The sequence below is a fragment of the Verruconis gallopava genome (genome assembly GCF_000836295.1).
Source record: "Verruconis gallopava strain CBS 43764 unplaced genomic scaffold supercont1.15, whole genome shotgun sequence".
NCBI classification, from domain to species: Eukaryota; Fungi; Ascomycota; class Dothideomycetes; order Venturiales; family Sympoventuriaceae; genus Verruconis; species Verruconis gallopava.
The window spans coordinates 17722-34578 of NW_015622151.1; the positions used below are offsets into that span (position 1 = coordinate 17722).

Consider the following 16857-nt stretch of genomic DNA (forward strand, 5'->3'; position numbering starts at 1 on the left):
TGATGCACTTTCAATAAAAATTCCAGAATATGCATTCTTTTCTGGCGGCTTCTCTCATGGACTTAAGCTAAATTCTAAATCTTACCCGAAATTTTGGCACAATCATTATAACTAAGTGATGTGCCAGGCGCTCAACAAAACGTCCTCGGCTAGTCACGCATTCGCAACTTTGGCATGGCTTGTTGCTACATTGCCGCGTGCGTGATTGCATTTTTTATCAGGGGGGCCGAGGTGCTTGATATTGACTTGCACGTACAATACAATGAGTCCGTCAAGCGTGGTTCGAGTTTTGAGAGCCATCACGACCGGAAAAAAAAGCAATCCTCAGTTGAAGATGGCTTCACAGTGGTGTCTATTTCGGGAATGACCTGTGCAGCTTGTTATACTTCAGTAGAGGGAGCGTTGAAGAAGGTAAATGGAGTTGAGCAGGTCCTTGTGTCGTTATCACTTCAGGAGGCACGTGTATTTCATAGGCCTGGTCTGACCCCAAACCTCTTAACAGCTGCCGTCGAAAGCGCTGGATTCAGCGCAGAAGCAGGTGAACGGAGCTCCTCAGAGAAACTTGATATCCTTAGACATACACAAGACTTAGCCAAGCTGCGGGTCTCCGTGCAAGGTCTTGGATATCTTTCTACCCTCATTTTCGGCTTGGGAAAATGCTTAGATTGGATGGCATCTAACAAGATCAACCTGTCGTCTTTATGGTTACAAAAGCTAAGGTCATTGCTGCTCTTGACATTGACCGTCACCGCGGTCGCCCAATATGGGTCATGGATCTTCCAACGTGCAATCGGCGCTGCGAGACGAAGGCGAGTTAATATGCACACGCTGATAGCCGCATCTACGGCTATTGGGCTTTTGCTTACTTTCAGCAACATGTTTCAAAGCAATCCAAGATCAGAATACCATGATACGATCGTGGGAGTCTTGCTTATCATTTCTGTTGGGCATTACATGGATCTGCTATCTCGTCGCCGCGCTACAGACACATTTGAGTCGCTATATCACCTGGTCGATGAAACAAAAATGGTAAAACTGGCGCAAATAAATGTGATACATCCCCAATCCTACTAACGTTAAGTTATTTTTGTGAGCTGACAAAGCAATAGAAGCATTTACCCACATCGGCGTTACGCCAAGGGGACGAGATCATAATCGAGCCATACGAGATTGTTCCCTGTGACTGCTATATTCTTGAAGGCAGCACTTACGTGAATGAATCAATTATTACCGGCGAAGCGTACCCAAAAGCCAAGGGCATAGGCTCTTTATTGCTGGCTGGCACTCGAAATGGATCAAGCCAACTCAAAGCATCCGTACACCAAGACTATTCTTGCTCATTTCTTTCACAGCTCGTCAGAAGCATTGAGATTTCTCTGAGCTCGAAAGCATCAACTCAAAAGTACGTCGATGTTTTGACACAACACTTTGTCTCTTGCATATTCGCCATTGCAATGGCCGCATCCTTATTCACTTTCGTAAGAATGCATGATCATGGCTTCAATCTAGCTTTGGACGCCTCTGGGAGAAAAATGATGACTATACTTGCTGCTGCATGTCCCTGTGCGCTAGGTTTGGCGGCACCATGTGCTGTCATGGCAGGCATTGATGTTGCGTGGCGAAAAGGTATTCTTATGTTGGAAGGCGGAGAAACCATGGAGAATGTTCTACAAATAACCCATGTGGTTATGGACAAAACGGGAACGCTTACTCTAGGAACTCCAAGAGTGACCGACTATGTCGTGTTCGGCAAATGGAACGGTCGTGAGGAGGAGCTAGCAACGTTAGTTTGCGCCGCTGAAGAGAGAGCCATGTCGTCGCATCCGTTGGCTATGGCAATTTTCAAGGAATTTTTGCCAAAGTGCAAAGGTTCATGGGCAAGATATCAGTCAAGAGGTGAGATTGGTAATTTAAGAGAAATAGGAGGGCGAGGTGTTGTCTGCGAAGTGAACATAAGCCGCGAAAGGCGGGAGGTGGTCCATGTCGGCAATCTCGAGTTTTTGAAAGATCAACATGTCAAGGGCCTACAGAATGTACCCAAACGTTTCAAGGCGGAGGGTTCAGCAGCATTCATCGGTATAAACGGAGATTTGGCAGCATGTTTACTCTTACAGGTGCGTTGCGCTTGTTCTGTTCCAATACTCAACAGTTGGGAGAGTTTACTCATGCGTACCAGGACACCTTACGACAAGACACGATCAGCACTATTAAAGCACTCCAGAATCAAGGCCTGATAGTATCGATACTAACTGGCGATACTGATCAAGAAGCTTGTCGCATCTCGCATGAGCTTGGCATAACTGTCACTGCTTCAAGTGCAACTCCAGACGTCAAGATGCGGCATGTTGAAAGCTTACGCAGCGAGGGCAACAAGGTTATGATGGTCGGAGATGGCATGAATGATGGGCCGAGCCTTGCAGCATCCGACGTTGGCATAATGATTGCTCATGGTAGGAGATGTCTGTCATCAGGAGGTAGCGTGCTGATACTGCAATCACAACTGCGTGCGCTCGTGACCCTATTCGAAATATCTCGATCGACAATGCAACAAGTATCACTCAACATTACATGGGCTTTAAGCTATAACATAATCGCAGTTGCCTTAGCAGTTGGCATTGGCGAACCATGGGGCATATCTATATCACCGTAAGCACCCAACAAAATGCCAAGTTATCATCGTACGAGCAGTGCTGACAGAATGGTCTAGGCCCACTGCAGCTGCTTTGATGTCGTTCTCCTCAATTTTGGTTACCGTGCAGGGCTTATGGCTACGGGGCAGGCTGTCTGCACGGTTCTGCGGTGATACTTGAAGGTCAAATTAGATGACGATTATTTGAGCGAATTGATATCGTCTCTGAGCATGCCGCGAATTTCGAACTATAGTCGTCTCCGTTCTTGATTTAGTTCTAGAACTAAAGGGCTTAAGTAGAAAGAAGATCTGCACGTCATTGCGCGAGATCGAGGCGATATTTCTGTTGCCGCTAGCAACATCTGAACGAGTACTCGTCCAGTGTAGGAACTCCCTACAAAGTACAGAGAAAATGTCTGCCGTGGAAGACAGTGTTCGGTTATTTGCCGGAGCTAACACCAAGCGATGCTAGCGCTGACTGGATTTGGTTAGACGCATCTTCGGTTATAACCCCATATTCACAACGCTGGTTTAACCGTGCGAACGAAGGAGAGGACAATAGCCGAGAACTGCGTCTCGTGTCTATTGCAACCCCACAAGGTGGCTGGACTTTACTCCCGCCCTGAAGGTCCTGCAACCGGATCTTGCAAAGTAAACGTGGGAATGTGAACATGAAGGAGCCAAGGCAGCCCAGAAAGCGTGCTCGGCAGTAGGTGTTGCGCAAGTGGTTCGTGCACGAGAATCCGCTAATATACATCCCAGAGCGTGCCTGTCGTGCAATCAGCGCCGGGTCAAGTGCGATGTAACCGAACGAATGCCATGTCGACATTGTGAAGCAGCCGATGTGCCATGCGAGATACGAGAGTCTCGTCGTGGGAAACACCCACGCCCTTCACGACGTTCAGTTGCTGGAAGCAGCATAGGTCATGACGGCCAGCTTGTTCCGCTGCAGACGACTGGAGCAGTTCATACAGCCGACCAAGTCGAGGCGTCTCAGGCGTTGGCAAGTTTATCACGTCCAGGACAGCAGTTCGAATGGAGCAACAACAAAGCAATTACAGAAGCTGAACTGGCTTCACGTGATGAACAGAGAAATGAGGACGATGGTGCCGTCTTCCTGGGTGAATCAACCTCGATAAGATATGTACCCGAAGAAACAGAGGCATCGCCTATGAATGGATCATTGCCAGAGAGCACTCGACTGCGGCACTCTGTACCAAATGCTGTCAAGGCGGAGAGCCTCATTCCTCAATGGGAAGCTGAACGCCGGAAAGCTCGTATCAACTATCTGAGGTCCGAGGGTGCATTCACAGTACCAGCGAAGCCTGTCCTTGAAGCCCTCCTCGGCGCATACTTTCGATGGTTTCACCCTTGTTTCCCAATCGTCGACGAGAAGGACGTCTGGATGCAGCAACAACAAGGCACGTTGTCGCCTCTCCTTCTTCAAGCCATGCTATTCATCGGAGTCATTCACTGCGATGAGGACCACCTCAAAGAACTGGGCCTGGGAGTGAGACATCGAGCCAAGTACATTTACTATAACAGAGCCAAGGATATTTACGACGCCGATCATGAGCAGAAGAAGCTTACTGTCATTCAAGCACTGTTTCTGCTCAGCTTTTGGCGAGCGGGTGCCCTCCTGGAAAAGGATGCACGACACTGGCTAGGTGCTGCTATCAGCCTTGCACAGACAAAGGCGCTGCACCGCTCATCTCACGGCGCCAACGGAAAGTCGGAGAAGTTGCGAAAGCGTGTTTGGTGGTCGATATACATTCGCGAACGACAGTGTGCTGCGGCTCTTGGTTTACCACACCGCATTAGGTAAGTTACGAACCTGTGAAATCATCTCACGCTGATATTTCTCTAGGGATGAGGACTGCGACATAGAGCCTCTAGACCGGATTGACTTTGATAATGCGTTTAGTTCCGAGACATTCCCGGGAGAATCTGAGGAATGGATATCGTTCGTGATAGGCATGTGTGGTCTCGCTCGAATTTTGGGTCGGGTTGTACATTCAGGTTACCTTCCTCGTCAACACCTCAACCCGGTCCTTATTTCGCAACTGAAAGACGAGCTTATACGCTGGAAGCAAGCGCTTCCTATGAAGATGCAGCTGGACAATGACTTCGGCAACAGACCAGGATTTCACGCGAATATGCTTCACCTCGCGTACAACAATATTCTTATCCTTCTGTATCGTTCAGCTTATATCGAAGATGATAAAGGAAACGGGGAAGTTGATGGTGCCGTAGCATTGCAAGCGGCCGCTCGTAACTCGAGGATCATTGAAGACATGCTATCTGACGGGAAACTTCGTCATCTTCAAATTCATTGCATCACAAATCTCTTCAACACATTGTGTATTCATGCGTTAAATCTACGACGATCTGAAGGAACAGCGCGAGCCATAGCAGAACATCGTGCGAAATTATGTCTCATGGGCCTTCAAGAGCTCCAGAAGACGTGGGAGGTCACAAACTGGGTCTTGCAACTCTTCTTTCAATACCTCGATCGCTCTACTGCTGCTCGACTACAAATATCAGACGAGAATCTACAAGCCTTAAGTCCTGAGAGAAGCAAAACAAACGAACAATTTCGGCAAGTTTTACAGTCGAAGACTACCACACCCTTAGACTTGAACGGAATGACGTATGGTTACGATGGACCTCCCCCCGTTACAACAGATACGCCGTGGTCTTGGAGCACAGAAGAAGCTAATCAATTCCTCTTGTCTCAAATAGAGAGTGAATCGGGTGCAAATTTCGGCGAGGGATTTGGTGGGATGTGGAGTGGTGACGAAGGATTCAGCGCTTATCTTCCACAATTCGAGTTAGGTTGAAATATGCTAAACAACAAAATAAATTAATGGTGCCATGTTTTGAGGAATCCCACTTTGTCAATATTCAGTGCGGACTTTCCCAAAGTCCTTGCGGGTAAAATCAACACCACAAGTCCTGACTGCAAGTGAGAAAGTTACGAGTTATGATGCCGATTAATGTAAGTCCTCATCCATCGTCTTCGTAGTTCAGTCCTAACGGGAAAACACGAAGGCCATGGTCAGTAAAATAAGTTTGTCTCGGTAAGAGCTTCTCCAGGACGCCTTCAATAATTTCAGAATGCGATCGAGAGAATTTCTCTAGAGCTTTTATAGAGACGAAAGGGGCAGCAAGTAAGCGTATAATACCAAGCGGGCTACGCGAAAGTTGTAAAACACTTTGCTACGATATGTCAGGAGCCATTTACCATCATACTTGCCTTAAAGCTCGATCAAATTGATCTCGTAACCTCCTACAATACAATGAGCATTTGAACATCGTCGTGTCAACAGCGGTGTCAGACTTCAGGGATCCATTTAGGCAGCTCTACTCCCAAATCCGCCCTCGGCGCTAAGCAATGTAGCACTGATCTCCTATCCAGCCGAAGGCCCACATGTTCATATGCCGCAGGGGCATTGTACATTGCAAATTATTCGCCGGTGAGCATTGGTGTTCATTGCGCAGACCTTGCAACTCTTCTTATAAGACGCGTACTGGAGCTAAGCGTCAAACAAGCGATGGCTGCTACACGCGATTACTCTTTGCTAAAGAGGACAAATCTAAAACTGCGCGGCAGAACCGTACCTGCTCGAATAGGAAATGAAATCACTACACAAAGTCCACCGCTCCCTTTGACTTTCAAAAAATTCCCGCATTCAGCAATGAACACCCACTACTGGCACACTAGTCTCAGCCTCAAAACATGTCATTCATTCAACCGGTAAGACGGGTATCGGTACGTTAGAGTAATGGCGCAGCGCATTGAGGCAAGCTGCCGAAGCTGATGGTGGCTCAGGCATGAGGGTTAGTTGCACAGTCGGAATTTCTTTTGCGAGAACATGGTGAGCATGAGCGACGACTACATATGTAATTCAGCAGATGTTAATCCCATAGATGGGAGCTACTTCTTTTCTCCTCCAGATCTGACCAAGCTTTGTAGCTGCAATATCCTCCCCAATCGTCTAACGGAGCCTTGAGCAAGTATCCCAGCGAACCAGTCAATTCATGTCGGGTTCATGTCTAACCTCAATCGTCCAAGATGGATACCATCATTCCATCGTTGCAAAAAAAAATTGGAGATCTGACTAACGAAAACTGGATAGTTTGAGCATTGGTACCTCTACACCCCGTACTCCAGACATGAGCCCTTGGAAGTGGTCGCCTCAATGCCAAAGGAAACATCGGGTAAGGGCTAAGTTAACCGAGAGTTACCTCTAGACCTAACTTAGCTACTCTGGGTTAGAAGATTAGGAGACAGAAATGGGGACGAGCTGCGAGCACCTCGTCAACGGATAACGCCACCACGAGGACCTAGAAAAAAATTTTTTTTCTCAGGGCGCAATTCTGTTATCATGGTCAACTGGACATGATCCGCCACGCAGGTGTAAGGCTACGAATACAGAAAAGAACAACCTTGAACGACATAATGGACTTAATTGATGCTCTACTTATCAGTTGAGACGTTATCTGGCCGAAAACAAATATACCAGCATGCCAGTTCGAGTGACGATAGGAATCTAGCGGGCTGGATTAGGCCTTCGAATTACCAAACTTACAATATCTCTTAAGCTACAAGGCCCATGCAACTTTCAATCTCGATGCACGGCGCCTAAGATCAGCGCGGTTCGCGCCTTCCCTAGTCAACATTCCAGTCCAGTATCGCTCAATGTTGATCATTTCCACTTAGTGCTTTCAGTGATCACAACGACGATTGAAATACATGCTTAGCCAAGAGGTTTTCTCCTAAGAGCTTTGTATTATGGGGTTCTTGAATAAACAACTACGTAATGATCGATCTGGGGGTATATGAAGAGGAAACGACTGAGATAGTGAGTCCCGCCATAACGAACCCCAGGTCACCCACTAAGACCTCTCCCATGATCATCGCCACGCTTACTCTTTGATACAATTTCATGAAACAGATAACGGATTTCATGACATGTGTTGTTTCCATCACCGCTTTGAAGTATCATGCAATCGTCCTTCCATTGTAGTGCGAATTAGATGTATACCAGATAGTCTAAACTTCGCCAGAGGTCTTTTTGGCCGCAGCAGCCTCGTTCTCCAGCAAGTTTGCGCTTGGAGCTTCGACATTGTCGAACTTATATAGCTGTGGCTCCTTGAGACCCTTCTGGCGAAGAATGGTTGTCTTGAACCAGTACGGCGCGACTTCGGTGACCTGGTACTTCGTGTGCGTGCGAGTCGGCACGGCAAACACGTAGTCAAGCTCTTCGAGTGTGCGCTGCTTGGTCTCTGGAAGCCACAAGAAGATCATCCAGAACGCAATGAAGTTGAGACCGGCATAGAAGCCGAAAGTTCCAGGGTTGCCAAAGGCGCGTAGCATGCGCGGCAGCGTGAGTGCGAGAACAGAGGCCCAGAAGTTGTTCGTAGCGACTGCCCAAGACATACCCACCTCTCTGTGAGAAAGCGGGAAGACTTCTGCGGAATAGGTGAAAGGTACTGGTCCTTCACCAGGGCTGTAAAATGCGTCGAACAGGTAGATGAAGAACGCGATCAAACCCAGATGGGCCTTGTTGCTAGATGGAATGTAGAAGCAGAAACCGGCTGCCAAAAGGGTCCAGCACATGTTAGGGAAAGTGAAGAGAAGCAAAGCTCGTCGACCAAACGTGTCGATTGTGTACACGGCTGGCCAAGCGAAGAGGAAGTTGATCAAACCGAAACCCCAGGAAGCAAGCAGAGCGCCTGTCACGCTTGCACCTGCCTTTTGGAAGATCGTGGAGCTGTAAAAGGCGATGATGTTGATACCGCACTAGCAAGACGAGTCAGTTCGTTGTTTCTCTCGGTGCAAGACTTGAATTCGTCTTACCATTTGCTGACCAATCATAACGATACCGGAAGCTTGGGCGGCACGCCGAACGCGCGGGATGGTAGCCAGCTCGACAAAACGAGTGAAGAGGTTACCATTCTTAGCCAGTCCGGACTCTGCTACGAGGATGTCTTCCTGGCGCAGAAGAGCGTGGGCATAATACAAATCACGAGCAGCCTGAATTGGGGTCATTCGGAAGCGGAGGAAAGATCTGATGAAGATTAGTGGGCCGATTTCAAAGCTTAATTCGGAGTGCCATTCTCTAGCTTACTCATATGCCTTTCTGTACCGCTTCTTCTGCATCAGCCAACGAGGGGATTCGGGAGTGAACATGATGCCAAGAACCAGGGGGATCGCGGGAATGAAAGCACTTCCAAGCTGAAGGCGCCATGAGATGCGTCCAGTGTCCTTGACAGCCAAGTTTGCGCAGGTACCGAGGAAGATACCAAACGCTGTCCAAACTTGCCACGTCATGACAAGACCGCCTCGAATGTTTGCAGGAGCTACCTCTGCCGAGAACACAGGCACGGTGACTTCTTTCAAACCCATTCTGGTAGACGGTCAGTACATCGCGTGTAGGCCCGAAAGAGGGTCAAGGTCTTACCCAATTCCAAGCAAGATACGACATGCGACAAGCTGACCCCAATGCTGCGTTAGCGCCGAGCCAATGGGAGCCAACAGACTGAAGATGGCGGCAATGAAAATGGTCTTTCTGCGACCGATCAAGTGATTGATGGGATCAGATATCCATCCGGCAAAGAAGGCAATCGCAATGTAGGGAACAGAATTAATAAAGCCGACAATCCAAGAGTTCTTGTCGCAGGTGCCTTCGGCCTCGCACTTGGCGCCGCTGTCTGGGATGCCGAATTGGTCCTGGAAGGTTAGGTTGGCGCCGTTGGACCCGGTTTGGTCCCAACCCTGGATGGCAGCGGCGATAGAGTTGAGGATGATGGTGAAGTAGAGCATGCGAGGGTGCCTCCAGCGCTTGGTGAACTCCAGGTGGAGCTCCTCGCGCTCAGCATCATCAATGTCTTCCAAGCCGTCGATGTTTGTTGGGTCTTGGGCAAGAAGAGCACCCTTTCGCAGAAGGGGAAGGATGTCAGTCAAGCCGTTTTCATTGGCAAAGAGCTCGACATCCTCAAGAAGAGCTTCCTTGGGGATTCCAACAAGCGGGTTGCGGATCCTGCAGGCGATGTGTCAACTCGTGCCCAAGAAAAAACACGGGATTGAAAAGAGAAAGGGGGACCTGTGGCGGGGGGGGGGGGGGGGGGGGGGGGGGGGGGGGGGGGGGGGGATTTTTCTCAGACACTGTGTGATTTGGGCTACGTACTCGCCGGTTACATTGTTGGTGAGATCCTGGACGGACTGCCTACGGCGTTGATCATCGTCGAAGACGGACGCACGCCTCTCCGTCTTCTCTTCGTGGAGCCTTTTCCACAAAAGTTTGTTAGCATTGGAGAAGATTCGAAAGACGGATTGCAAAAGTACTGACTCTGGTTTTGTCCCGGAAGTGTCAGCCATACTTGCGGCGATGCTCGCACCAAGAGGTATGGAGAGATACAAGAAGAGCTCAACAGAACCGGTTCTTTAAAGATGCAGGAAGAGGAGAGAATATGGGGCAAGGCTGCAGACGGCCTGCGTTTGTATGCTGTACGACCCCTTCACACAGCGAAGGGGACTTTGACACAGGAAGCTGGTCGCGAAATGAAAGGACGAGTGTACAACGACGAGGCAGGTAAGCAGCAGGTGCTGGACACCGCGGGCGAGGATCAATTTATCAACGAGCACAAGGGACCAGCGTGTAATGCAGGTATCGATTCCATGTGCGGGGAACAAGTCCCTTGGGGGTGGCCTGAGTGCCTGTAGGATCAAGGAGTCCTGGATGGAGCAAGCTGGTGATTGCAACCAAGCCCATGGGTTCGTTCAAGCCGTGCGTGGAGCGAGGCTGTCACGCTCTGGTCCATGCACTGGACGTACTGTTCGACGTGCAGCAGCCGGCTCGTCACACGGTGGAAGCGTCGAATGGCGTGTCACTCCGCTGTTCGGCCTGGCCGATCTTCCGCGATGCGCTCGCGATGCTAATGACAAAACGATTATTTCCGACAGCGCCCTTTCTCGTTTCCCACCCTTCGCTGGCTTTGATTATTGGCAGGCGCGTGCTGGCAACTAGCGTGCGCAAGTCTGGAAATCTGGGGTATACAGATTATCAGGGTAACATTTGCCTAGCCAGAACCAAGCTTAGCGCCCTACGCCTTCACAGTTTGGCTGCTCCATGACCTCAACGGCGCCGTCGCGGCGTGCGTCTTGAGAAAGCTTTTGGCGGCTTCCTGGCCTTGGCTCGGCTAGCCTCCAATCTGCGCGTCTCATGCGTCCAGCCTTTGTCGACCTCTCTCGCATTTGCACGTCTGCGCTGGGACTGCTACGACGCAGCCTGGGAGCCGCGCGCGAGCACAGCAGGCAAACGTCGAGCCCGGCAACGAAAGCAGCGCCGTCCGAACGAGCACGAGGCCGGCTCGCTCGATCGCTGGTCGCAGAGCCCGCCCAGTCTCTCGCGCTCGCTCCAGGCCGGCGTGCTGCTGCTGCGCGGTGCTGCTTACAGAGACCCGTCGTGATCGGCTCACAGTGCCTCAGCAGCCCGTCTCGTCATCTGGCAAGAAGCTGCGCGGCGCTGGGCCCTCCCGCAGCGCAAGCTTGTCGATGGAGCGCCACCCATCTTCTCCCCGTGCTCTGAACCCCGCAGACGGCCTGGAGCAAATCAGCATCTCGTTTGCACCGCCATTCGACGCGCCATGATACAAACTTTTCTCTTTCACTACATCAACAGCATCGACGGGGCTAACCGTGTGACCGCCCCATCTGTGACGACGGAAAGACAATGCGAAAATTTTCGCGCTGACACGTGAGGCAAAATTGAGCCGCTGTGGAGGCCCACAGTGCACGGAGGCCGTACGGAGAACGCTACCCAACACATGCAAAACTTCTCCATCCAAAGCCTACTGTGTGGGACCTGTTGCGGTCTGGGGTCTAGGCCTGTGCACGCCTATTGAGCGACGGCCTTTGCGATGCTCTGGCCCATGGTCTGTCTGGTCGCCAGCGTGGTGGTGAGTGGGCGGACAAGCAGGCGGCGCATCTCGACGCACGGGCTTCGCAAGCAGGAATCAGCCGCAAGCTCACACCAAGTCAGACTACTGCTGGCCCATCGAGTCGCCAAGCGGCAATTTTCTGCAATGCAACCGCAGGACAGCCAGGCTAAACGACGTTTACGAACACCTCGAGCGAGCCCCGAATGACTTGTGCGCCCAGAGCCAGCCTTCAAATGGAAAAAGCTCGCGGGTGGTATGATTCGACAAGCTTCTGCCGCCCTTCTAAAACCTTCGAAAAAGCACGCCATGCACCGGAGAAGTCGGCATGGGGCTCCCATGACCCAAGGCTAGCTGCTCACGCTATCCTGGAGATGATGCACTGGTTCGGACTTTGTCCCATCTCCTTTGGCTCCTTATCATTTGCTGCTCGAGAACTCTCGACTGATCAAAGCTTGCCGCGCGAACTTTTGAAAATTTCGCGCTGATCTTTGCCCGAACAGTGGGGCTCAACCATGCGGTCTCGGGCGAAGATCGCTGCCTCGAGCGTGCGCTGATGCTGTTACATGGCTTGCAAGACCTTTTTGGCGCCGCGTTCGCCAGCGAGACGATGCGATAGAAAATGTCGCAGCGAAATTAAACGGCCGCCAACTGCTGCCACAGCGCGCGCTGCACTGGAGAATCGGGCAGCGTTTTCCTTGCGAGCTTGGACACGCTTGCGAAGATGGGAACTTGGTTCGCGCAGCCTCTCCCCCAAAGACGAGATCTGACTTGTGGAGGGGGGTTTTGTGGGAGGCGGACGAGCCCCAGATGCTGGCTCGAGCCAGCCAATAGCGCAAAGACAAAAACAAGGCCTTGGGAACGGAGTGCTCCATAGTCTTGGCTAGTTCCGTCTTACAGTCCTCCTCGACCTTCCAAAGCCCACGTCAGAGAAGAGTGCAGGACGGTCGTAGCACAGGTCTGGAGCGCGACAAGAGCATGTCTGCCTCGGATGAGCACAAGCTCTGTCTCTCCTTCTCTTCCCCTATCTCTTCATGTGCATACAAATACTCAAGTCCTTCATTGAGTGCCCGTTATGTAACCCGCCCATAAAAAACAATCTGGTAAAGATCTGCCCAAAAAGGAAAGCAAAATGCTCATTCGTTTACACCCTTATCCTCGTCCTCCATTATCATCATCACCCCCCTTCCCTCCCAAAACCGCGGGTAGCATGCAGGACCTCGTCAGACTGTAGACGACGAGATCTAGGGACACGCGCGTGAACAGGAAAAAAAAACAAATTAAACAAAATCTGAGGATCATCATCGCAGCCCTGTACACGACTGATGCAAGATTACCACCCTTGCTCGCCTCTGTTCCTCGCTTATTCTTCGTTTTTGAACCAAAAACCCCCCACCCTTTACCCCCTTCCATGCGCCCTTCCATTCTGAATACAATCCCCGCCTCGAGCCGCAAGGCTGTACATGCTGACAAAGGACAAAGGAATCCTCCCAAGCAGTGAAAATCGTGGGGAGGAAGGCGGAAAAACGCTGGAGGGAGCAGCCGCATCCAGGCTTAGTCACCTCGCTGAATCGAAGTGGAAACGCATTAGGGAGACAACCCAGAAAAAGTTCTTTTTTTTTTATTTTTTTATAATTTCACCCCGTGCTCAGCGTCGTCTTTGTCGCGTCGGTAGAGACCAGGCTTCGTATGCCGTGGCGGCCACGTCCATTTCTGCGTCGCCGTCGCCGCGCCGGATCCTCGGACCTGAGAGCCCCCAAGCTGAGGGGCATGGATGAGAAGGAGGGGTAGGGGGCTTCGCTATGTGTCCTGTCCGCAAGGCTCGTCGCTGGTGATTCGCAACTGAGCGGCGTGCGAACAGCGCAATGTCGCAAGTGCCTGAACTGAGCTGTGTTTAACCTATGGAACGTGTCCTGCTTGTTCTACACATACACAGATATATATATATATATATGTTTGCCCTTCCAGCAATCATGATAAGTCATTCAATCTATACGCGAACACGTGTGCGGCCAAAGTAGGGTATTAAGAACGGGAGGAAAAAAAAAACAACCAAGTTATACTGCTCCAAAATAGCCGCGTAAAGTTGTTCGACACATGTGTTCGAAATCAGACGCTAGAACAAACTCCAGCCCTTTTTCTCCCCTCGCTTGGTCTGCAGCCCTCTAGCAGTGTACCTCTTTTCCCGTGCTTCTAAGGCTCGAAGCGCCTCCATCTCCTTCAGTACGTGTTCCAGCAACTCTTTGCGCTTCACAACGTCAAGATGACGCCGTATCTTCGGGTCTTCTCTAGCAAAGCGCTCGATGTCCGCCCGGGATAGAGAGTGACCAAGACGGCTGTCCAATTCTCGTGGGAACTAGACATCCTCGTTAATATGGTGATTGACAGCGGGCAGCTCAACTCGAGGGGAACTCACACTGTAGTAGAACTTTGAGAGAAGTTCGGCGTCCAAGAAGAGGTCCGCAGTGGTTGTCAGCTTGTCGGCCACCGCGTCGAGAAAGACTTCTGGGCAGTAGTATTTGTTCTTCTTGTTGACGCATTGTTTCGACTTTACGGCTTGAAGCCGCATCCGGATGATATCGGCTCGGTCGCGGAGGAAAACTGCCTCGCGCCCTACGATAGCGTGTCAGAAAGTGCATGTAATCCATCAAGATAGGTTCCCTTACCTTTTTTGAGCAGAGCAGCGCTAAAGCCGCCTGCACCACCCACTCCATCACCCTCGAGAACGACCTTGCCATCCCTCACGCGATCAATGAAGCCCATGACGTCCTTTAGCTTGCGCTTTCCTCCCACTTGTTCTTCGACAGACTTGATCGCCTGCTCACACACACGTAGCTCATCTTTCAATACGTGGGCGATGTTTTCACGGCCACGGGCCCACTCCGCGTCTTCGAGTTCAATGCGATACTTGTACGGCTTGATACAGATTTCTAGCTCGTCACTGATGTCATATGACAAATCTCTGAGAATCGTCGTCGATGCTTCTGTGATGGCTTTGCGAGCAAAAGGGTGTGCCGCAAAGGTTGACGATGCGACTAGGCGGTCGACATGTGCTTGTAAAGCGTTGGCGATCACCGTTGTCGCCAGTCGACCGATACCGAGTTTGGTCAATGTTGAAGTAGAAGCATCTAGCTTGAGGTGCCATAGTGGGTGCTCTGGGTCCGCCTTGGGCAGCTCAGACAGCGGATCTGTCTCAGGCACAGCAGGGGCAAGATCAGTCACAGGCTTGTTCCAGTATCGCTGGGCAAGCAAATTGAGCACTTGCTGGTCCAACTCGTGCTTGAGCAGCTCGCGAACTTGTTCCCTGCCAAATCGCTCCGAAAATTGTCTGAACGCATGTTTGAATGCATCTAGACTCTCGGCAAGATATGTCTCCGCGCTGAGAGGACGGTCGTTATACTGAACTTTGAACTCGTACGTCGCCTCTGCAAGTTCAGCCTGTATCGCCTCAGACGTGGTCTTTAGGCTAGCAGCCATTGTGTTCTCAAGCACGTGCATCAGCTTTTGCCTCAGCGTGGTCGTACCGACTGAGACGTGGGACTCTGGTCCAAACTCATGAGGATGCGCCGAAAAATAGGCGTTCTCGTTTTTTACAACGGCATTCGTGATGTTTTGGTTTCCACGGTGGAACAGCATGCCGCCAGACTGCGATGGCATCTTGGATATCACGCCCACATAGCCTAGCCGCAACGCATATTTACGATCGGTGAGCATCTCGACTCCCCTCTCTGGATCCACCAAATCCATTTTAGTGATGACTCCGATGGTCCTCTCGCCCCTCGGATCAACTTTACGACTGGCTCGAAGAGCGGTCGAGTTTGCCAAATCAACATCTGCTGCAGAGATGGCTAGAATGATGTTTGGCTGCTGAATATATTTTTCACAAAGCTCGGCAATCTTCTCCTTCAGTTCAGGCGGTTGATCTCGGCCAACAACTTGTATGTAGCCTGGCAAATCGATGAGCGACAGGTCGGGAACGTTGGGCGAGTAAATCCGGAGTTGAATCGGGTCGTCTGTGACACACTGTTCTGGAGGGACGGCCAGATTCAGATCCGTAAGTGTCTTTTGAATCTGCGAGAAATCCGTGACCTTGCCCAAGCCCAGCGCTGGGAATTCGCCGTATTCAGCTTTCGCATCTGGCGTGTTGACCAGCGTAAGCTCGATTGGTCTTCTCGTAACCATGTTGTTGCCCTTCGGTAGAAATTCGTGACCGACAATAGCTTCTAGCACCGAGCTCTTGCCTGATGATTGCGACCCAATTACCACGATCGAAGGCAATGTAAGCGCTTCCGATTGCCCGACCGTCTGCAAAAGACTTCGGATTTGAATCATCTTCTTCGTCAACATCATCATCTGGTCGTCTCTTGCTAGTCGCTCCTCGTCTCGTGTATCCTCACCGGCGTCTGTATTGAGCCCAAATGCTGCAGCCGTAGCAGCACCTGCTGCCGCAGCCCCAGCAGCACCGCTTTGCTGTGGTTCAGGTCTCGGAGACCCGCGTCCTTCATCTCCGCCGGTAGACCCCTTCCCCGGATCTACAATGGCCCTTAGCCAACCCTCAATATCCCACTCCTTCTTTGTATTTTCCCAACCCTGTTGAATTTGATCCCATGTCCCGCTAGCACCTTCATACGCAGCGCCCGCCGCATTACTCGCGGCATCTACCGTCTTCCCAAAAAAGTCACTGATCTTGGCCCCGGCCGCTGTCGCCTGATTCTGAATGTATACCAGTCCCGCGACGGTTGCACCACCGCCCAAAGCCCCGAGTGTGGCAAACTTGGAGAACAACTTTGGGATTGCGCGTGCGAAATGTGAGGCATGTACGGCAGGTACGTTGTGCAGTAGATTCGCGCCGTCGGGCCACGTTCTTCGTGCTATGGGGCGCACATTGTAATAGAGTCGTTGGCGGACGAGTGGTGCTGCCACCCGGGTGAACAGCAATCGTCCACTCATGACCGCCGCATCGATGCGGTAACCGTGTATCTGGTGGTTGCCTCAAAGTCCTGAGACAGTCGATTTCACGAGTTTAAAGCGATCTCCTCGTGGTTTTTGATATGTGATTTGAGCGTCGGAAAAAAAATTAATGAAAGGTCGATTCGCTATCCGAGGATTCAGCTAGTCTGTTAGGGAACGCTTGATGATGTCCTGAGTAGTGGTGCATTGAATGACGCTTGCTTGGCAACACGCCGCGATTACTTAAGCGGTTCACAACGTGACAATTTCGTCACCCTCGGTCGTAGGCAGTCTTCAAAATACATCAGCCTAAGAACAGACAAAGCCATTGCTCT

The 16857-nt window shown here is 51.0% G+C and overlaps 4 protein-coding genes across 4 annotated transcripts; 2 read left to right on the forward strand and 2 right to left on the reverse strand.

The window, feature by feature from the left end:
* Positions 1–164: 164 nt before the first annotated feature.
* PV09_04978 (uncharacterized protein) lies at positions 165–2904 on the forward strand. Its single transcript, XM_016358424.1, has 4 exons — positions 165–1050; positions 1110–2114; positions 2177–2646; positions 2708–2904. The coding sequence occupies exons 1-4, from the start codon at positions 175–177 to the stop codon at positions 2808–2810; spliced, it is 2454 nt and encodes an 817-aa protein (XP_016213525.1). The 5' UTR covers positions 165–174; the 3' UTR covers positions 2811–2904.
* PV09_04979 (uncharacterized protein) lies at positions 2886–5551 on the forward strand. Its single transcript, XM_016358425.1, has 3 exons — positions 2886–3338; positions 3392–4450; positions 4497–5551. The coding sequence occupies exons 1-3, from the start codon at positions 3301–3303 to the stop codon at positions 5467–5469; spliced, it is 2070 nt and encodes a 689-aa protein (XP_016213526.1). The 5' UTR covers positions 2886–3300; the 3' UTR covers positions 5470–5551.
* Positions 5552–7401: 1850 nt separating this feature from the next.
* Positions 7402–10459, reverse strand: PV09_04980 (uncharacterized protein). Its single transcript, XM_016358426.1, has 6 exons — positions 9985–10459; positions 9823–9921; positions 9097–9675; positions 8764–9042; positions 8493–8703; positions 7402–8435 (listed from the first exon to the last, which is right to left on the reverse strand). The coding sequence occupies exons 1-6, from the start codon at positions 10011–10013 to the stop codon at positions 7686–7688; spliced, it is 1947 nt and encodes a 648-aa protein (XP_016213527.1). The 5' UTR covers positions 10014–10459; the 3' UTR covers positions 7402–7685.
* Positions 10460–13401: 2942 nt separating this feature from the next.
* On the reverse strand, positions 13402–16719 carry PV09_04981 (uncharacterized protein). Its single transcript, XM_016358427.1, has 3 exons — positions 14239–16719; positions 13989–14185; positions 13402–13928 (listed from the first exon to the last, which is right to left on the reverse strand). The coding sequence occupies exons 1-3, from the start codon at positions 16520–16522 to the stop codon at positions 13689–13691; spliced, it is 2721 nt and encodes a 906-aa protein (XP_016213528.1). The 5' UTR covers positions 16523–16719; the 3' UTR covers positions 13402–13688.
* Positions 16720–16857: the final 138 nt, after the last annotated feature.